At 40.0% G+C, this 23473-nt stretch overlaps 1 protein-coding gene across 3 annotated transcripts in view; it reads right to left on the reverse strand.

Moving 5' to 3' along the window:
• PLA2G7 (phospholipase A2 group VII) overlaps positions 1-23473 on the reverse strand; it is a 1251751-nt gene that overhangs the window by 1221827 nt on the left and 6451 nt on the right. For all 3 annotated transcript variants that reach the window (XM_044062626.1, XM_044062625.1, XM_044062627.1), the window contains exon 2: positions 8458-8581. In XM_044062626.1, coding sequence (XP_043918561.1) covers positions 8458-8556 — 99 coding nt within the window. In that variant the 5' untranslated portion in view covers positions 8557-8581. The remainder of the gene's footprint in view (positions 1-8457; positions 8582-23473) is intronic.

Consider the following 23473-nt stretch of genomic DNA (forward strand, 5'->3'; position numbering starts at 1 on the left):
TATGGGGGGTGTAGTGCTAAGGTTTATTAGTGCTTGCTATGAGTTTTGAGCAAGTGCCGGGCTGAGAAGTGAATGGTCTGAGTGCTCAAGTTGAAAGTTTGTCTAGTTCCAAGGGAAAAATTGAAAAGTAGACTTTGTGTAGCTGGAAATAGTTATACCCCAGCTAACCGGCACACAAAACCGGGCTAATGTGGGTTTTATAGCAGGGAAATGAAAGAGATAGAAATTAGCCCAAAATGGCCAATAAACTACTAATTTCTGGGCTGAAACCACTCCTCCAGGGACAGATAGGCTACTCAAAGCTCCCCTTTGACGGTGAGCAGAGAAACTTCCTTCTATCGAAGTAAGGTATGGGCAAACACAGAAACTTGTAACACAGCCCTGAATTTAGCACTAACCTGAAAACTGGACTATACTAGCTTAGAAAGGCGGGAAAACAAGTTTTTTTATTTTCTGAAAAAAAAAAAAAAAAAAGCAGATACAATCAAAAAAACACTTTAAAATGCACAAAAATTGCTATCACACGAGTGTGTAACCTACAACAGTTATACAGGTAATTTAAACGCAAAAACGACTTTGTTAAAGAGCAGGCAGTAAAATAAGTACAATATGTAACAAACAAGCTTATTAAAAATGTATATTAGTTTTAGCTTATTAATGATGCTATAATATGACTGTTAAAAGCAAATATAATTTGTATGCAGGGCTGGGAAAAATACAGTTTCATAAGCCACAGTATTACTGCTCATTTTAAACTGCATTATTTTGGTATGTAATAAGAGAGAATAGTACATGTTGCATGAAGTGAGGCATGCAGCTATACAAAAAGAAATGTGTTAGCCTGACTCCTCCAGGCTAAGAGTGCATTGTTGCTAGAGCAGGTTTGAAACATCTAAGGTCAGAAACAAGACCCGTTTGAAGCAAGTGAATCATGTATAGAAAGGTGTTCATATGAAGTCTAAAGCGAAAATCATGAGGGATAAAAACATTTGCAAAGTTTTCTATAGGACATAGTCATTAGAACTTCATGAAATTGCATGAGCAGTTTGATAAGAAAATGTATAAAATACAGTTTTTGTATGTAAAGTGAGAATGCTTCTAGAAGAATTATCAAGACTAACTCCCAGCGCTGTAAGAATAAAAATTCTGTTTGCATATCCTGAAGTGTTGTTCCTGACTAAAGGCATAAGGTAAATTCTTAATGTTATTTATTTATGATTTTAACAGGGATAAGCACCTCCTGCACCTACCACACCCCCTGCTAATTAAATATACCAACTCTGAGATCACAGTACTGTGAGGAAAATGGTAAATTTCCTTTTCTGTGCTGTACAGATATCTCCATTCAAAACATTTGAAGTTTCAAAACTTCAACCATATAGTCTCAGCTGTATGTTTGGAAACTTCAGTAATCTGATAGGGACCCCTAGTAGCAGTCAAGTGACCATTGTGGAACTCCTCTTCTTGCCATCCTTGTTGAATACATGAAACCAGGTCATCTCTCTATATATGGGTAGGAGGTTGGCATAATGATTAAGGTGTTTACCTTATAAACAAGAGGTACAGGGTTTGATTCTCACATGGGGTGATTGGCTAGGAATGTCCCACAAAGGCAGGTAGCCTAGTACCAATCTATGAACCTATATATTTCAAGCAGACCGATGGTTATGTGAGCCCAAAGGGGTTGACTCTTATAGTATTCCTATAAGAGAGTGGATGTAATATCAATTAATTTTAGAGATTTATTTATTGCCATTGTCATGTTGTTGAGAGTATGCCTGCCTATTAGTAGCATTCAGCAACACCAGAGTTACCAAAGAAACTGAATGAACAAATATATAAAGAAATATGCGACCCTGCACCACCCAGAGGTTATAATGGATTCTTAACATCCTTATCAGCACATCCTCTGTAACACAACAGCCACACAGTAGCTGACTTCAAACTGCTGCACAGAAAGATATCTGCAACTACAGTCTTCAAATGAGCACATTTCTTTGAAATCAGCCTTTACATTCATTGCTCGTGAAGTGCTCTGAATTATTTGTACCAGAAGCCAGGACATGCACTAAGTCACTCCACAACAAGTACAAATATGACTCTGTCATTGTCCATGTTGGAGTGAAGGACTTGAGACATACCTCCCTGGACTACATGAAAAGAGACATGGAAGAGCTCTCAGATCATGTGGCCCAGGCAGGTATGACCCTAGCCCTGAGTAGTATCCTGCCTTCGCCCAGAATGATACCACAATATAAGTACAAAATGATTGACTTCAACAATTGCTAAGCTTCTGGTGTCATTCAAAGGGGATCCAGTATCTGTCTGCCTGGGAAGACATGATCGACAGACCACGATGCTTTGTCAGAGATGGTCTGCACCTTTCGCCCCTGGGATTCAGGTTACTGGCTAAGGCTCTTGTCACCCCTATAGTGCCTTTTTTAGGCAAAGTTCAAAGGACAAAACCACCACCGTAACAGGTACAAGCATGCAAAATCTGAAGGTAATGCTACTCAATGCTAGAAGTCTAAACCTCAAAATGCACTCTCTCGAGGCACTCCTAAAAATGGAGAACATAGATATCTGTGCAGTAACTGAGACCTGGTTCAAGGCTCCAGAGGGCACCCCTGCAATACCAGGCTACAAGTCTTACTATACTTTTCGGCCACCAAACCAGGACCGAAACACTAAAGGTGGAGGAGTGTCAATATTCTCCAAGGATATTCACGCCACCAGGCTAGTAGCCCAACACAATGAGTCTGAAAGTCTCCAGGTGCAACTAACACTAGGTAAGACTGCAATTCAAATTGTAGCTTGCTATAGATCCCCCACCATACCCCAAGATTCTCACTACACCTTTCTAAGCATACTGGAAAATATTAAGATAGAACCAAACACCTTAATACTGGGTGATTTTAACTACCCTGCCATTAACTGGGAAAACTACTCATGAACAACACCTTTGCCCAACGGTTCTTGAAATTCATAAATTCCAATGCCCTGGATCAACTAATCCATAGTCCCACCAAGGGTTCAAATATCCTAGACCTGGTCATTACCAACATGGGAAATCGATGCTCCACACCTATGGTCACCACCTCGTTAGTCAGGTCTGACCATAAGCTAATCACCCTTCACATCCACATCCCACCCCCAGTAAGGAAACCTCCATAAAAAACTTCTCCAAAGCCAACTTCATGCTACTCAAGTCAGAAATGACAAATTTCATGACACCCATGCAGACAGGAACTGAAAGTTCAACTGCTGAATCCTACACTAAGGCACTGTACGAGCACATCCACTCATGCATGAATCGTGCCATCCCAAATAGAACCAAGATGCTCTCATCCAAAAAAAAGGAAGCCAATCTGGTGGTCCCCTGCCATAAACAAACTTTACAACAAAAGGAAGAAACTGTTGCAGAAAAGAGGAAAATCCCAGGATACAAAAAACTCCCTTACCAGCTTCAGTAAGAAACTGAGATCCCTCATAAAATCCTCCAAAGCTAGTTATGAAAATAAAATTGCCAAAGATTCCAAAGACAACCACAAGGCATTCTATAACTATGTCAAGAATCTAAACGGCAATGCTCAGATCTGCTCTGAGCTAAAACAGAATGGCATTAAATATACTGATCCCAAGGATATTGCCAATATCCTGGCAGATCGATTCAGTGCCAACTTCACCCTCCTCTCACCCCCTAAATGGCCCATCTCAATACCGGAAGATTTCCAAATTCCGGTAATAACAGCCACACAGGTAATAAAACGCACTCTCCAAAGCTAAGAATACAGCATCCATGGGACCAGATGACATTCCGGGCTGAGCACTACATGAACTACAACATGAACTGGCACCTCACCTAAGTGTCATGTTTAATCATAGCCTCACCTCAGGTTTCGTGCCCACTGAGTGGCGCAGCGCTACAGTTATCCCACTCCACAAGGGGGGATCCACCTTGGATCCCGGAAACTACTGTCCCATCAATCTGACAAGTCTTATCTGCAAGGCCATGGAGCGTATTATCATGGAACTTATAAGCAAAGACATTGGCAACCTTCAAACACTGGACCCGACCCAGTTTGGGTTCATGTAGGGCCGATCTTGTCTCCTGAACCTGATTGACTTCTTCGAATCAGTTTCCAGGGCCATGGACAAGGGTAAGGTGGTCTACACAGCCTACCTAGACCTTGCCAAGGCCTTTGACACTATCCCCCACTCTGGAATCATAGATAAACTTACTAAGCTGGGCATTAATCCCTATGTCACCCAATGGGTTGCTAAATGGCTTACTGATAGAACCCACACTGTAAAAGTAGCAGACTCCAAATCCAGCTCCAGACAAGTGACAAGTGGAGTACCTCAGGGTTCAGTCCTGGGACCGCTCTTGTTTGACATCTACTTCTCTGAAGTACAGGCCAACACTAAGGGACTCTGACTAACAAAGTTCGCAGATGACAGCAAACTGGGAGCCATTACTGAATCCCCATATGACATGGATACTCTAAAAAAGGGCCTTACAGAAACAGATGCTTGGTGCCAGAGCCATGGGCTCAAGCTCAATGCCAAGAAATGTATAGTTATCCCCTTTGGAAAAAAACATGTACCCGTGAATTACCATATAGGTGGCAGTACACTCAACACCAAAAGTGTGATAAGAGACTTGGGGACACAGGTGGACAGTGGTCTCACCTTCGATAACCACATTGCCACAACAGTCAGGAAATCCTTCTATGTGGCACACCTCATCACCAAGGGCTTTTCATCCAGAAAAAAGGTAGTCATTGTCCCACTGTACTCATCCCTCATTAGACCCATTATAGAATACAACACCCCATTTGGTATGCACCTCTCAAGACATCTGCAACAACTGGAAAGGCCACAGAAATACCTCACTAAAAGAATCGCAGGCCTAAAGCAGATGCCCTATGCTGACCGCCTTAAAAAACTCCAGCTATACTCTGTCGCATATTGTCTACTCAGAGGTGATCTCTGCTTAACATACAAGGCCATGTCAAACCCAGAGCTGTTGGACATGCTACACTTGAATCCTAATCCCTCAGAGCCACACACTCCAGGGATCTAAATCTTGTCCTCACAATAAACAAAACATGCTGGAGGGATAGGTTCCTGACCCAGAGACTCCCCAGACTCTGGAAAAGATTGCCCACACATGTCAAGCAGAGTGTCTCTTTGGCCCTCTTCAAAAGGAACCTTGACAATTGGATGGGAGAAAGGAAATTCACCCAGGGATCATGTCAGTCACCCTGCTAGACAGGGGTCCAGGGAAGTAAATAGTGTGGGAAGAAATAGCCAGGGAATTGTTATGGCTAGGGCTGATAGCCTAGTACCAACCTATGAACCTATGCTTATGTCTGATAACTGTAACAGCAGACAGTCTCAGATTAAGATATCAACTCAACTGGCTAAGTTTAGAAAAAAATGCATAACTCATAACTGCACGGAAAGCCTCAGAGTCTAATTCTTGGGGTGATAATAGGAGTCTTTACTCTTTTAGTAGTCCGATTAAAGCTGACTGGATAATAGTTGCTTAAATCAGGAGGAATGGCCTAGGCATAACTGCGCCTTGTGGAGTTTACTGGCAATTACCCAGTCCAACAGGGTGTGATTTCCTGTAATGAAAAGAAACATGTCTACTCATTTACTATTTGTATAATTTTCTGATCAGGAATTCACTATGTTGAAGAATGAACAAATTAATGTAATAGTCAATTAATATAACAACTGAGTATTTAAGCTGAAGGGTGAGCTCTTTAAGAAGATCATTAAGATTCAGTGATGCTCCTGATAAAGGACAGTACACTACAACCAATATCTTGGTACAATGATAAACTGTACTAGTGGCAATTAAGTAGTTTGGACCATGTACAATAAATGAGGGTACAGGTAGAATTTATATAACAGCTGCAAACTGCCTCCCATCCTTCCACCTGGTCTGTTTTCTGCCTCCAACCTTAATCATGTTGGACACAGACAACGAAAGGTATATGAAGAGAATCAAGTTTCACTTGTGATTAAAGTATTTGTTACAAATTCTATCCAAATTTAAAACAATTACACGAAGCCACTCTGAAATTAAATACTCGAGTTATAGAACTTTAAACATTTACAGATGGAGACACTTAAACAGATAAACCTGGAGACAGTGTTTTAATGCACTGTATCTTAGTGTGCATGGAAGGATAACTGGCCCTTGGACTTTCTGTAAACCCATCAGTAGTCAATTCATTTTGGGCCATACAATGTCTGGAATGTGAGCTATGTCCCCCAATGCACTATATGACATCCAAAGGGCATTTTTGAAAATGTTTCAATGAAGTTAATGAACTGCAATGCACATTTAAAAATAAAACTAATCAGAAAAGCAAATATAAACTGAATGACATATCTACATAAATTGGTAAAAGGGCATATTATCTATATTGCATTTCACTGAACCAACATTCTGTCCCCCCCGCTCCCCAATAATTCATGACTATAGAGAAATATCAAGCAGATTGTTGTAAAAAGCCTATTGTTAAATGAAGGGTGGAGACAGTTACATGCATGCATGTATGTATGTATGTATGTATGGTCATATTCCCAGAAATCACAATGATATTTTGAGTAGGTTAACTATTCTAAAATGATTAACAATGCTCTCCCTACCACTATTCAGGTCCTATCAGTGATCCAAACTGCATAACTACTCTGGCAGACAAAATCTAGTGAGGTCCACTTGTTTAGAATGACTGCATTTGGTACCATGTCAAAAAGATACGGACTCAAAAGCCATGACCATATCCAGAAACAAACATATCAGCTGCCTACACATCAATACCCTTTGAGATTCTTTTTTTTTTTTTTAAACTGAGCACTTTAATCTGAAAAGTTGTCTTGTTGTTGTTGTGTCTTTTGGCTTTTCCCGGTTAGGGGTCGCCACAGCGGAACTCTGGTCCGCTAATGATTGGTAGTTGATTTTTACACGCCGAGTTCCCAGCCCTTACACACAACCTTCAACGAAGGTATGCCCATTCATGCATGTCTCCACGCAGAAGACGCTCTAGCTGAGAATGGAACTGGACAGCGTCTTACTGTGAGGCGACAACGCCACCGCAGCACCACCACCACGGGTCATTAATCTGAAAAGTTGTCTAAATCATAAAAAAAAAGACATCTATTAGGCCTTGCTGTGTTAGGTACTGGGCTGCCACACAGAGGTTTAATTCTAGTAGCTACTCCAAGATAACAGATCTATAGTTTTTCAGGTCCTTTCTAGAACTACTGCTGTAGATGGGTGTAACAGGTAATTCCCTCATTTGTGTGGCACAATCACAAACATTCCAATTTTTTTTTATAAAGTAACAAGAATTATTACAAAATATTACATAATCCCTGCAAGTGAATTAATTTTGAACCTTCTGTTATTAGTCCAAAGAGTCAGGAAAATGAGTAAACTCTAGCTACCTGAAAGCAGTTATTGATATATTAGAAACCCATTAAATCTTTTTTTCATCTCTTAAAAGAATATTCTGCCACTAAATCCTGGTCTGCTTTTAAGCAGGATTTTAGATGCAGAACTGCATACTCACAATTGTTACTCAACTGTGGTCTTTGCAATCCTAAATGCTCACTGGTGTGAGTGTGTGGAGGGGAGGCATCTTTAAGTTTCTAGGGCTTGCAGGGTGATGGACGCTATAGATAGCTTAAGAGGATGCAGTTAACAGACCTAATAAGCCATCTGAATGGCTCAGCTACATAAAGTTAGATGCAAAAATGTACAAATACTGCTTGACAAGATGGACTGCTATTTTCAATAGGTTTGCTTGTTTTGGCATTGTACAAATAAATTGGCTTCTTTCTACAGACTAGCGGGTTCACAGGTTCATAAGTAAATATTATGCCAGCTGCTCTTGTGAGCCATTTTAATCTTAGCCAGTTTTCCTTCCAAATTTGTCAAATTCCCCTCACTGCCTTAGTTTCTGCAAGTCTAAGGTTCTATGAACTAGCATGTTAATGTTAGAGAACATTTCAATCTGTATGATAATACTGCAGTCTATATTATGAAATACTGCCACAGTATGTGTTCTTCTATGAAGTGCTTGATTATGTGGACCTACACTTCCTTACTTGATTTAAAAAAGGATATGCAAGCATTTTACTTATAAATGAATACTTAAAATATACAGGCTTTGGTTTGCACACATGCAGTGGTGGATAGGTTTTGGCACCCCATGAACCTGAATAGATCAATTAAACATAAAAGAAATGAATGATAAATGGCAGTGTAATTTATGCAAAAAATAATTTGTAGACTCAATATTTTTCCTTCACTCTGTAGAACATTTGCTGTATATAATGTAAAGTAGAACCATCAGTGCCCATACATTTCTAAATCCTGGTATAACTCCCACACCATAATGCACTGCTCCCAAAAGCAAGCTCCGATTATCATACCTGAACTGTATGGTCTGCCATTACGTCAGTACAACCAACACTATGAGGTCCCTTTCCATGGGGAATCCCAAAACTTTGAGTACTGTTGCTGCTTCCCATTTTCAGCAGACAAAATTACATACCCCTGCAAAACAAGAACACATCATCCATCACATGGTAATCTTCAAAGCTGAGTATCAACATTTGGTTGGTTTGTCAGTGTGGAAGGGGTTAAAGTTGTTATGTATTAAGTACCAGGAAAGAAAATGAAGGAGACATTGAACTGCTACAACAGCAAGCAACCATCTTACCTTGTTTATTATTCAATTGTTGTTAATTTATAAAACAGCCAATCCACTAGAGCATTTTACTAGTGATCTGGGCCAAACAATGCAACATAAGGCAAATACAGAAAGAACTGAAAGCATGTTAGTTTTTGTCTGCTTTTACATTAATCTGTTGCTAGTTTTAAAATTTTGCCGCATAATGAATTCAACTGCATACAGCCTATGTATAAGCTTACACAAAAATAAAAAGAATCATGTAAACAATATAAACATGCAACATCTCCCATACAGCCATCATCTTACCATGAAATAGAATGCAATATTAACCCTAACTGTAATGTATTTATTTAACTGTAATTGTCCCCGATTCCATTAAAATATGTCCATGATTAGTTGAGAGCTATGGCTTTTAAAAGCAGTTCATTCTACCACACTTTTTGTTTATATGTGTCAGAGTGAAGTTCTGATTTTAAAAGCGGTTTATCTACCAGATGGCAGTATCCTATTTTAGTCCCTAGTACGAGATAGATCTTAACCGTGCTTAGGGTGTCTTAACAAGGTTTTGTCAAGAACCCCCGAATTGCTAATAAGACTGGGTCTCAGGCAAGGGAAATGCTCAAGTTTCTTTTTTTCCAATTTTGGAGCATAATTGCTCTGCTCCATGTACTACAAGTAAATCAACATCAGAGAAGCAAAGATGTTAAAAAAAATCTAAAAGAATTAATATGTATATTCATAAAGGGAATAAAACTAAAACTGATTGCTATGAATACTTCTAGTTAAAAAATAACTTTTGAAATGCAACAGTTTATTTAAATGCTTTCGAAATTTAAAGGTGGTGACCACAAATTCAAAAGTATTCATCAAATTTATATTTATAAAATGTTTTATAACAAATCAGTGTACAAGCCAAGTGTCTGCTCACCAGGTCTCTACTATACTCAAAAATGCCCAATACTGCCCGCGTCAAAGGTACCTCATCATACAGAACTTCATCTATGAACTGAGATGGCCCAAATTAAATAAACTTTTATTTTAATTCCTCAGTTACATGCTGGAGGGTACACATTTTTACAGGATGATTACATTTCATCCTATTCCACTGATACAGGGGTGTTGATTATAGTGAAAATAAGGGAAGCATTTTTAACAGGCTAGAGTAGAACAGCCTTGAGATAGCTTCCACTGAGAGCAAAGATCCAGCAAAGGTTTGTAAGAGGTACCTGTGCCAGGGAAAGGAATAAAAAGGAGGCATAGACAAGAACACACAAACACACATTTATTATGCATGACAAGTCTGACTCAATAACAACAAAGACATTTAGTTACAGTGGACAAATGGACTCAAAAACTTGACATTAACAATTCTCATTTTACTTACTTGCTTACTGTACCATATAGGCTAGGCTTTTCAATAGTTTCCAAGACTATTTACTATCAAACTACAAAACCTTGGTAGTTTGGCAAATTTTTAACATGTGAAGTAGGCAACCATCTAGTGAATAGCTGAAATTGCATGAATGTACAAAAGAAAACTAATGATGATCCAGATGGGTTGCAAAAGGCAGAAGTCATCTGTATATACAAACATCATAAACAGACAATTCCAGGGTTTACCAGGTGAAGCCTTACAAGCAGAGGACAACATACATTGCTTTACTTATATTCCATTTTAAAAATTCAACTTTAACAAAGTAAGGCAAAAAGGAGGATAAAAAACACATTACCTGCCCTGAATGTAGCAGCTTTTAAGGGAACCACATTATGGCTCAATACAGGTACAGAACAATACAGATAAATCAAAATATTCAGAGGTTGAGTGACCTTGGCTTTTTCAGTGTCTTTTCTTATTCTGATACCAGCTAGTAGCACCCTTATTAAGTATAAAGGGTCTTTTGGGTACGACTCCTTCAGCCAAGCAAACTATTTTGCCATGAGTAACATGACTAGCAATCTGGAAGGAAAGATTTCCTACTGAAACCACATACTGAATATTCACACATTTACTAAGTCATGCAACAGTTGTGTAACCAGTTAGATATAAATTAAGTACAGATGTGTACACTTACCATAAATGTAGATGTTCTAGTGTATTCATTGTTCATTACATTAGATTAATCCTGCTGGCAGGTTGCCCTCAGTCAGCCCAAAGTCCTGGTCCTGCGTCAGCTGCTGTCGCCCCTTCCCTGTTGTCAGGTCGTCAGGGGTATAAAAGATGCGGCAGATGCCACTTTCTTCAGTTTTTCTTGCCCCAAATGTCAGGTGCCCCAATATGAACTTTACCTTCATCTACAAGCAAATACACCACATAGGTTCCATCAGAAGAAAGGGGGATGGTGGGTAGGTAACCTGGACTGCAACAGTGAATACACGCTAACATCTAGATTTATGGTAAGTGTACACAACTGTACTATGTTCTTCGTGTTTCACTGTTGCAGTCATTACATTTGGGTAGAGTCCCAAAGCTATGGTTGGGAGGCTGGAGCTAAACAGCGGTAGGAGCGGATAGGAGGCCATGCAGAACTGCAGTGTCAAAGCCTGCCCTGGATTTAGAGTAGAGCGGCCGATGATAGTGCTTTGTAAAGGTGTGCACAGAACTCCCAAGTAGCAGCCTCTAAAATGTCCTTGGTTGGCACTCCCCTGAGAAAGGCTGCTGAAGTGGCTGCAGCTCTGCTTGAATGTGGCCTAATTCCCTTAGGCACTGACTTGCCATGGTGTAAGTAGCAGAAACAAATGCAGTTGTCTATCCACTTCAGATAGCCCTTCCTTGTGATCCTGCAGCATATGCCACTAGTAATTTCTCTTTTTCTGAAAACTTTGGTTCTGTCCAAGAAGAATTTAAGCTGTCTTGTGTACGTCCAAAGAATGCAGAATTCTCTCTCCCTTGTTTTGTGGATTTGGATAAAAAGTTGGCAGATGAATAGTTTAAGAGCCACACTGGGCACCACCTTAGGCATAAATGTTGGGTTTGTCCTCAGAGACCCTGTCTGGATAAAAAATGATAAAAGGTTCCACAGCCACGAGTGCCTGTAGCTCTGAAACTCGTCTTGCAGAAGTTATTGCTAGGAGCAGAGCTGTTTTCCAAGATAAAAACTTTATATCAGCAGTAGCAGCTGGCTCAAAAGGAGGCAGGGTGAGTTTTTCCAAGACATAGCTGAGGCATTGCAGGCATTGGTGATCTCCTTGGAGGTCTTAAATTTTTGGCTCCTCTGAGGTACTGCTTTAATTAGGGATGAGAAAAGATTGGTGGCTCTGTATTGTAATGAGCCGAAATGGCAGAGGCATGAATTTTAATAGATGAAAAAGATAGGCCTTTGTCCAGCATCTCAGTTAAGTATTGTAAAATCTGAGGAATATCTGGCACAGCTGTATCAGTTCCTTGTGCCTGGTTCCAAGCACAGAATCTCTTCCATTTTCCAGCATAAGATTTTCAAGTACTAGTCCTTCTGGCCTCCAAAATGACATCCATCACAGCTTTACTGAGAGGTGTGTTTTGTATGACTACATTACCCGCCATGCTGTCAGGTTTAAAGTCCTGAGTTGGCTGTGCAGGATCCGATTGTTTTGCTGGGACAGTAGATGAGGTATTTGAGGTAAGGTCCAAGCTGGGCATTGAGACAAGTTCTTTAGGATTGGAAACCAGTACTGGAAGGGCCAGTCTGGGGCAATCAATATAATTTTTGGCTTCTCCTGTCTGACCTTTAGGAGTACCTTGGGAAGGAGAGGCACTGGAGGAAAGGCATATACTGACAGGTTTTTCCAACTGAAAGATAGGGCGTCCACTTTCCATGCTTGTCTGTGATAAGTCCTTGTGCAAAATCCTTTTAGTTGGTAGTTGTGAGGGGAGGCAAACAGATCTATGTCCGGGCATTCCCATTTCCTTGTTATCATGGTGAAGACTTGCGGATCCAGCTGCCACTCGTGGGGATCTATGAGGTTTCTGCTTAGTTCGTCTGCCAGAGTATTTTTTCCTTCCTGGCAGGAATTGTGCCTGCAGATGTACTTGCCGTGTCCCACAAGGTCATAGCTAGTCTGCAAAGGGGGTAAGAATGTGTGCCCCACTGCTTGTTTATATACCATATGACCGTGGTGTTGTCTGTCTTTATCAGTAGTTGTCCTGGATGAAGTAAGTCCCCGAAGGCTGTCAGGGCATTCTGAACAGCTAGCATCTCTTTCCGATTGATATGTAGATACATTTGAATTGAGGACCATGTGCCCTGAATGCATCTTCCTGCCATGTGGGCCCTCCAGGCATAATCTGATGTATCCGTTGTTAGTGTCTGCCTGGCTGGGGGTAATGTGAATGGCTGTCCCTTGTTTTGGTGAGAAGCCTTTGCCCACCATTGAAACTCCTGTTGAAGGCAGGGAATGAGAGTAATCATTGTTTCCAGGCTGTGGCAATGTTGAGTCCAAACACTTTTTAGGTACCATTGAAGTTTCCTCATATGCAGTCTTGCATATGGAATTAGTAGGATGCAGGATGCCATGAAGCCCAAAGCCTGCAGAATTTTTCTTGCAGATAACTGGGCCTTTGTTGCCAACGTCTTGGCATAGGTAGTCAGTTGCCTTTGTTTGTCTGGCATGAGATAAGCCATCTGGGCAGTTGTATTTAAGCTTGCACCCAGGAATATTATCTCTTGAGAGGGTACTAGTTTTGATTTCTTTTCGTTGACTGTGTACCCCAGGCATGTTAGAAGTCTTTTCACAAACACCAGATGCTGTAGAAGAATGTCCTTGTTCTCTGCTTGAATTAGACAGTCGTCCAAGTAAGGATATATTTGTATTCCTCTTTGTCTGCAGAATGCAATTACTGGTGCCAGGCACTTTGTAAAGACCCTGAGCACAGTAGATAAGCCAAAGGGCAGTGCAGAGAATTGGTAATGCATTAAGCCTGCCTTGAATCGGAGGTATCTTCTGCATAATTATCCGATTGGGACATGCAGGTATGCCTCTTTTAGGTCTAGTGTCACAAGCCAAGTGTTCTTGCCCAGCATGGGCAGAAGCTGCTGCAAAGTCAACATCTTGAATTTTGGTATATCCAGGAATGTGTTCAGAATAGATAGGTCCAGTATTGGTCTCCAGGCCTTGTCCTTTCTGGGAACCAAGAACAGTGGAGTAAAATCCTTGTCCCTGCTCTTGCTCTGGTATTTGTTGAATGGCCCCCATGTCCATGAGGGATGAGACTTGTTTTTGTACCTCTGCCCATTGATTTTTTGGCAGATATGACCAGTCGTTTGCCTTTGGCAGGGAATGGAACTTGTACCCTTGTGACACGATATTTATAACCCACTTGCCCTCGGTTATGATGTGCCAATTTTGAGGAAAAAGTGCTAATTTTCCCCCTAAGGGTGCTGCCAGGAGATAAGTGCTTGGTGCAGGCAGGGGGGAGTCATTGGGACTGTTTCCTGTACGGTTGTGATTTGTCTTCTCCAACTTTGGAGGTAGAAGCACCCCATTGCTTTGACCTGTATGAACCTTGCGCCTGGGATCTGCCTCTACGGCATCTGGATCTGCCCCTTTGAGGTCTGTCTGACACAGGAAAGGACCAATTCTTTGTAGGCCAGTGTCTACTAAACCTAGGTGGCTGTACTTGTAAAATATCTGTGACAGTTTGCATAGATTTAGCTTTGTTCTCCATTTTCTTTAACACCTCTTCTGCCTTAACTCCAAACAAAGTATCATGCTGTAAAGGTGCATCTAATATTTCAACTTTGACATGATCAGGCAGATTTTGTTCCTTTAACCAAGCATCCCTCCTAATTACAGAACCCGTAACTGCGGCCCTGAAGGAGGCCTCCAAGGAATCAAAACCACATTGCAAAGTACACTTTCCAACTTGTTCAGCTGCATGCAATAAATCCTGCATTTCCTTGTTTTCTGCACATACAGAGTTTACTAACATTTTCTGTTTAAGCAATGCCATGACATGTTGCTGATATTTGCGCATATGAAACTGACAGTTTAAGGCCCTTATAGCCAAGGTAGCAGATGTGTAAACCTTTTTCCCCATCTATCCAGTGCCCTAGAATCTCTGTCAGAGGGGGTAGGGTTTTTTGCAGCGGAAGCCTCAACTCCTCTGGAACCCTGTGAAATAGTTTCTGGGTCTGCAGCAGGGTTTTTAAAAAGGAATTTATGAGAGTCAGGAACCCTGTAATATCTGTCAGGCTTAACAGGAGCTGGAGGTAAGGAGTCAGGGGTAAGACTAGACTCCGAAAAGACATCTACAATGTCTAACACAGGTGGAATGGCTAGTGGCCTGTGTTGAGGTAGTAAAAGGAAATCCCTGAGCCTCTTTTTAGATTCTGAAAAATCTTGGCTCTCCCAGTGGAAATGCTCCCTCATGGTATGCAAGGTTTCCCCAAAAGAATAGTCCTCTGGGGGAGAAGCTGAAGGTATAGATTCTTCAGCATCAGAATCCTCATGGGGAGAGAATATTCCTGATCAGAAGAGGAATCAGAAGAAATAGAAACCTGATCTGAAGATTCATAGTCAGTCTCTTGCCTAGGCCTCTTATCAGGAGGGGGATGGGAACCCCTGATCAAGGTAATTAAGTCTTTGGCCATTTTGAGCATCTGTTCTTTGGGCATAGAGGCCTGTCCACGTGGCTCTTTGCTTTAGAAGGTGCTTTAGCCTTTGAAGCTGAGGATGGTTTAGTGTAAAGATGTTTAGGTCTGAACACACCCTCAGAAGCTGGTGCCTGCTCAGCAGCTCCAGACCCATCTGAAGGAATAGTATCCGAGGCTTCAATACCTTGAGTTTCCAGTGGCATGACTGGACTCCATGTGGGAGTCGGTAGCGGCCTGTGACTCTAAAGTAGCGGGCGTCAGGGGCTGCGAAAGCGCCTCACTGAGAACCAGTGACTAGCTTGGGAGAAGCTTCGTCGTCGGTTTTGGGCCTCTGTTGCCTCTCTCTCTCTCCTTTTCTTTGCGTTTTTTTGTGAACTCCGGTAGTCGGATCGCTATCCGATGACATTTCTGGACAATTAAACCGGCGTCCAAAATAGTTTAAAGCAAAATCATACAGACGCTTAATAGTGCGTTGGTTAAATCTAGCACAAAACTGACAACCAGAGATGTTGTGATCAGGGCCTAGGCAAGGAATACGTAAGAATGAAAGTTCTTATGAGGTATTTGCTTTCCACAAGAAATACAATTATTTACTTTTTCTGACATTGGTCTGGAGGAAGAAAAAAGTTTCCCCAATGGGGTACTTATTAACACGAAAATCTCAGGAGTCGGCCGACCGGCACTTGCGAACTGCTTTGGGCAACGCGCGGCAAGAAAGACTGAAGAAAATGGTGTCGGCCGTATCATTTATACCTCTGACGACCTGACGTCAGGGAAGGGGCGACAGCAGCCGACGCAGGACCCAGGACTTTGGAATTCAGGCCGACTGAGGGCAACCTGCCAGCAGGATTACCCTAATGTAATGACTGCAACAGTGAAACACAAAGAACATCTAGCCTCCTAAATCTGCTACTAATTTCTTCCTCATAAAAATAAGTAAGGCAAGGAACAATATAACATGCTCTGAATACCCCACCTCACTCCACACTCCACACTGATAAGACAAAAATCATCTTGTTAAGCTAGTCATGGATGGTAATAACCAGTACCAAGTTATCCAGTGAAAACAGGATGCATTTCAAAAGTTTAAATTCTTAAACAATATGTTCCAAACTGATTGCCATTTCTTTTTTGCACAGATATGTTTACTATTGTATGGACAAAATATAAAACCAAGGACAGGGAGAGACCCAGTGCAGAGCTTACATATATCACATAAACCAGCCCGCTTTTCAAGTGAAATATGGCAAGTTTAACCACATTTCAAAATGCTTCTATTATTTGATGGATCAGTGCTTTCATCTAAAGATGACCGTATCAGATCTACAGTGTTAAAATTAGCTTGGCATGTTCATTTTTATACATACTGGTAAATCAGGTATAAAATATATGCAGCATAACTCTACTTATCATCCATTTCAAAAGTAAGCTTTCATTTTACATTATGCAGAATCAATGGAAAAATACATCTAACAGTAATCCTAGTTTCTGTAAGGGTCAAACAGAGATTAGAATGTATAGATTATCAGGTTTGTCATGTTATGTGTGAGGCTGACTTTAGAGAAACAGACTGTGTGGAACCTTTATTTGATAAGACCATCTGGTTAGAGAAAGCATGTCCTATTATGGGGATTTATGGTCTCCAGTGCCTGGAACTTAAGACTGAGAAAACTGCAGAGAAATGATAGTTTTACACATGCATGCTATACAGGCAGAAATGGTAGAAGATCTGTAAAGAAGAAGCAATGTTCAGTAGATTCATTCAGTATTCCTAGCAGTTCAGAGATTTGTTCAGTTAGCAAATGACTTTGCTTATATTTTAAATGTTACAGCCTACTGTAATAAATAATTGCTCAACATTCTTGAGTAACTGTTTTACAAAAAATACTATTACACCGAAAGGAAAGACTTCTGAAAGTTTGTGATTTGAATCCATCAGTTAGAAAGTACATTGCTTGACAGTTTGAGTCAAACAGATTTTTTTCTTTCGGCTGTTCCCATTAGGGGTCACCACAGTTGATCATCTGTTTCCATTTCTTCCTGTCCTCTGCATCTTGCTCTGTCACACCAACCACCTGCATGTCCTCTCTCACCACAACCATAAACCTTATCTTAGGCCTTCCTCTTTTCCGCTTACCTGGCAGCTTCACCCTTAACATCCTTCTCCCAATATACCCAACATCCTTCTCCCAATATACCCAACATCCCTCCTCAGCACATATCCAAACCAACGCAATCTTGCCTCTCTGACTTTGTCAACAAACCGTCCAACCTGGGCTGACCCTCTAATATACTTATTCCTAATCCTGTCTATCCTAGTCACACCCAGTGCAAATCTTAACATCTTTAACTCTGCCACATCCAGCTCTGACTCCTGCCTTTTTGTCAGTGCCACTGTCTCCAACCCATACAACATAGCTGGTCTCACTACCCTCTTGTAAACCTTCCCTTTCACTCTGGTACTCGTCTGTCACAAATCACTCCTGACACTCTTCTCCACCCACTCCACCCCGCTTGCACTCTCTTCTTCACCTCTCTTCCACATTCGCAATTACTCTGAACTGTTGATCCCAAGTATTTAAACTCATCCACCTTTGGCAACTCTACTCCCTGCATCTTCACCATACCTCTATCCTCCCTCTCATTCACACACATTTGATGAGGGATCGCAACTTTTTGTTGAGGCTAATAAGGGAGTTTTTTTCCAGTCTTGGGACTTCACTTTTTTCTGCAACAGTTTCTTCCTTCTGTTGTAGAGTTTAATGGCAGGGGACCACCAGATTGTCTTCCTTTTTTGGAGGAATGTGTCTTGGTTCTGTTGGCTACGGCTAGTTCCATGCATTTATGTACATGTTCGTACAGTGCATTGGTGTAGGATTTGGCAGTCATGCACCTATTCCATTTGCATGGGTACTGTGAAGTTAGCCACCTCTGTTTTTAGGATCCCAAAGTCAGCTTTGGAGAAGTTTTTCATTTTGGTTACCTTTGCTGGTGGTGTGGGTGAGATGTGGATTTCCATGGTAATTAGTTTGTGGTCGGATCTAACCAGGGAGGAATTGGCTATTGGTGTTGAGCAACGGTTGCCCACGTTAGTAATAACAGGTCAAGGATGTTGATTCCTCTAGTAGGGGTAAGACTGAGCTGGTCCAGCGCATTGGAATTAATGCATTCCAGGAAGCGTTGGCCAAGTATATTGGTGCAGGAGTAGTTTTCCCAGTTGATGGAGGGGTAGTTGAAGTCACCCAGTTAGGATAGGAAGAGATGAGATAAAAATGGTGATGTATAACTAATCCACGGGAAAGCCCCAGGAACAGACGGTATTCCTGTGGAAGCTAGGAGGAAAAAAAAAATGATAAATATCGGGAAGGTTTTGTTAAATAGTATTTTAAGAGCAGGAGAAATACCAATATCCAGGAAGAAAGCAGTGGCAGTTGTAACACCTAAAGAGGGTAAAGACCCATCAGAACTAGCTTCATACAGGCCCATTTCAATACTAAACCATGAATATAAAAAGTGTTTATGTCTATAATGGCTAAACAAATGGGAAAAGTAATGCCAGAATTGATAGATATGTTCCACCAATGTGGTTTTGTGGAGGGAAAGGAAACATTTGACAATATTAACAGAACAATCGATGATCAGAGGGAAGCAGAATGTAAGAAAATGCCACAGTTGTTGGTGGGTCTTGGTGCAGAGAAAGGATTTGACAAAGTAAGCTGAGACTTTATGAGTAGGGCAATGGAAGCATGTGCATTCCCTGAAAAAATTATAAGGTTGATTAAGAGGATATATGAGGGATCGAAGGCAAAAATTAAAGTGGGTGGGTTCCTCTCTTATTCTTCAGGCAGGGGAGTCCTCTTTCATCTTTGTTACTTGCATTATATTTAGAACCACTGGCAAGGAAAATAAGGGACTCAAAATTTCAAGGACACAATTGGGATGGTAGTCAAGAAAAGTTGGCTCTATTTGCGGATGACATTAGTTTACACCAGATAAAATCAGAGAAAGACATTTCAGTGTTGTGAAACATTTTGAAACAGTTTGACATCTTTTTGGGATACAAAATGAATGAAGCTAAAACAAAGGTAATAGCTGTAAATTATGTATCCACACATGAATTGGTTCAGCAATACCCATATTTCTGGGGACATGATAAAATGAATTACTTAGGCATATGGATTAAAAATGATTGTGGTGTGGCAGCTAAGGATATGTGGGAAGAGACTAAGATAACACAAAAACTGAAAAATTGGAAGCTCCATTATATGGATATGGATACAGAGATACAAACAAAACATTTTAGTCCCTTTAGTTGTATACACAGATCAGGCACATTTTATCAACCAGAGAAGAGGATGTATATAGCAATTAATAAAGAGTTGAAGGATTTTATCTGGAGGGAAAGATGGCAAGACCCGAGTGGGATAAACTGATTCTTATAATAGAACAAGACAGACTGGGATTAACTGATTTGAAGGGGTATTTCAGAGCTACATGGTTAAGGCTCCTATATATAGAACAAGCAGAAAATGTATAATTCAAAATGGAATGTGATGATGAAACAGGAGGGAAGCTCAAGAAACAAGGAGACTGGGATTTTAGATGCAAATCTTTAATGAGAACAATAATCATACAGATTATTATATTCATAAAGTAGCAGAAAGTATACCAAAAAAGGCAAATACTAGAAAATGGAAATCAAAGTCTAAACCAACTGTAGTAGAAGTAGTAAATATAGTAACAGAGATAAAACAACTGGAATTATGATCTTTAGAAAAGTTAGGGGCAAATTACATAGAAAAAAATGGGAATTCTGGAAACAATACATCCAGGGGAGGAATGAGGTTTAAAAGAAGGCAGGATTTAAATGAGCTACGTAATGTTTGACTGAAAATAATATTACAAGTCATATATAACAACATCTGGAACTAAAATTCTGTCAGTATGGTTTGTGATGTATATTGTTTGCAACTAAGATTACGTCTATATGGTTTATTTTCATGTGCATAAATATATGACTGCCTATGTTATAAGTGACAATTTAATAAAGATATTTCTTATTTTAGAAAATGATTGTAATGCCAGACATCAGCATATCTAAACTATCATATGTGCAATATAAAATATGTTGCTCTAGTAACTTTTAAGTAGAGCAAGTAGTATTTAAAAAGTGTTATTGATTTTTAGCTTTTATTCTTCCATTATTTTTGGCTTTGCCCAGAATTCTTCAGCAAAGAGGTTGAGAGTTACAGTATCTGGTGTCATGCTGTTATTTATAAAACTCCTCGAAAGGAGAAAACACCTCTGAAGATTAGAACTGTGTGTTTTTCTTAAAATCCCAGGTAAAAACTAAGATCAGTTGCTCTGAGCTGACAATCTGTGCCACTTACCCTGCTCATTGTCATTCCAGGATTACTAGGTGGAGCCTAATAGGATCATTCTCACAACACTTTGAGGATAAAGTGCATAATTGGAAAATTAATGATAGCTTGTTTTCTTTTCCTTACCCCCCCCCCCCCCCAACAACTGGCAGCTTTTTTGGGGCTCCCACACAGTCAAGGATGACCAACCAACCCCCCCCACTGACAGCATCATGGGTGCTTGAAGTCAGCTACAATGATATTATAATCCTGCTAGGAGGCATTCTCTCCAAGTCAAGGGCACTATGCCTTCACTGTCACTACAACTAGAAATATATTTGAATTTTAAAGGAGAAGAGGTGCCAGTCTTTATTGGGTTACCACCAGTTTCTCTTTATGCAGAGCAGTCCCTACTTGAGCAGCTACAACCTGAAAAAAAACAAAAAAAACATGAAAAATGATAAATGTGCTGAGATTTTACAGCAAACATTATTTCCTAAATTTCTACTAATAGTTGCCTATAACAATTTGTAACTGAAACACCTTAATATTATATTAAATAACTCAAATTGTATGGCAGTGAACTTTTTTTGGCAGAGAAGTGACATTCAGTCACTTTTACTGGTCGTGGTTATGGTATGTCCTGCAAAATCTCCCATTTTGACAAGTTTTTATAAAAACTATCCCACTTTGACATTTGTAATGTGACCACCCTAAATCCTTAAGGTTCTTCATCCTATAAGTTATTATTAGCCAGATGGTTTATGAAGTAAACAGGATTGCTGCACCAGTTCTTGGTTTGATAAATTTGTGACAAACAGGGGTAGCACCTGTCCCTCTTTGCGCCAGGCAGCCCCTGTTTGGGCTGAAGACCACAGATGAAGAATCCACATAAAGAACCTGTTTATTGCATCTTTAACGCTTCGGCAAACGCCTTCAAAGAGTATAAAAAGAAGTTGCTGTAGTATTTTTATTTTGAAATATGACACTATTTCCTCAGGGTCTGAATGTAGAATGTAACTGGAGGTTTCTTATCTGATGAGGAAGCAGTATTAAACATTTTTAATGTTTATTGATTAATTGATGTTAGTTAATTGTAGTAGGGTATTTAAACTGTGTAAGTTATGTGATGTTTTATACTCCTTGAAGGCATTTGCCGAAGCGCTAGAGGTGCATTAAACAGGTGTTTTATGTGGATTCTTTGTCTGTGGTCTTCAGTTTTTCTTTTTTGGTTTGTATTAATGCTTGGTCTGTTCTTATGGCGAATGAATCTTCATTTGGGATCCCTAGACTTTTAAGGGATGATACACTGGATGGTAGCCAAAAAACTATGGACAGTTTTGTAATGCATCAGAATGCTGCAATTATGGCTGGTTCCAACGCTGTTAATACTTCTGTCTCAGCGAGTGTCTCCTCTACTTCACATTTTTTTGAAAAGCTTGAACAAGCAAGAAATTCTGGAGTGAATGATCCATTTGCCTCTGTGGGACAGTTTGGTCCTTCTTCCAGCCCTTTGGGTGAATCGCATTCCCTAATGAGTAAGTTAGAACAATTATTGCATAAAGAAACTGATGTATATTTTAATCTGCTAAGCTTGCAAAGATATGTGGACTTTGATATCACACCTAGGGGACTAAGAGCCTTTAAAAGTCCTTCTACTCCATTTGATATGTCTGATGAAAGGGATGTGCAATTTTCTAAGAAATGGTTACTGGCAGCTCACCGTTGCACTTTAGAATGGATTTCCATTCTATTAGAAAGAGATCGTGTGAAGCAAAATAAGCTTAAAGAAGACATTAGAGCTGCTTATAATGACTTATCTAAAAGACTTACATCTATGCAGTTTGATAAGCTTTTAGCTATTAATATTGGCTTAGATAAATCTTAAAAAACTAATTGATTGGAAATGCACAAAACTGAAAAGATATTTAAAAGAATATCAAAGTAACCATGCTTTTCTATGGCAAAAACCTACACATTTTCATCGCAATAAAGGCTCTGGTCCCTTTAAGAAATAATCAGCTGTTTCTAGGAGTGTATCTTTTGCTTCAGATGTTTCGGGCATTTCCTCTAATGGTGTAGGTGAAGGAGAACAATTTCCAGCATTACCAGTGGCTCAAAATCCCTCTAGATTAACCACAGATTTTCAGAGAGGGAACCAAGCAGCTTCAGGAAGAACAAGGTGAACAGAAAAGATGGAGATTCCATTCTGGGAACTTTAATAATTGAGAAGGACACAGTTTCAACGATAACAAGAAGCAAATGGTATTAGTGTGACTGTTAATGTTGTCAAGACATTTTTGATAGTTCATTGTTTTTTGGCTACAATGATGTGGGGGAAACAAACCATGCAACTGCTACATCTGAATGTGAAAATATTTCTATTGTTCATAATATTTCTGGTGTGCCTTTATCTGTAGATCAGATGAAAGTTTTGAATGATGGTCTTAAGTATATACCTACAGTATTACCAATGATGTGGGGGAAACAAACCATGCAACTGCTACATCTGAATGTGAAAATATTTCTATTGTTCATAATATTTCTGGTGTGCCTTTATCTGTAGATCAGATGAAAGTTTTGAATTATGGTCTTAAGTATATACCTACAGTGTTACCTCGGTTACATGAATTAAAGTGTGATATTTTTAGATTGTGTAGGAAGATAAATTTAATATTTTTTTTTGCTAATAATCAATATAAAAAATGTAATGATAGTTGGTTAAAATCTGTTAGTTTGGAGAATAGTTTTTATTCTTGTGTATCTGACCCTGAGGAATATCTTGATTATACATGTGTTAATAATGCCTATAGCCTGTTAAAAA

Source organism: Protopterus annectens, chromosome 2.part1 (genome assembly GCF_019279795.1).
Source record: "Protopterus annectens isolate FY-2018-M chromosome 2.part1, PAN1.0, whole genome shotgun sequence".
In the NCBI taxonomy this organism is placed as follows: Eukaryota; Metazoa; Chordata; order Ceratodontiformes; family Protopteridae; genus Protopterus; species Protopterus annectens.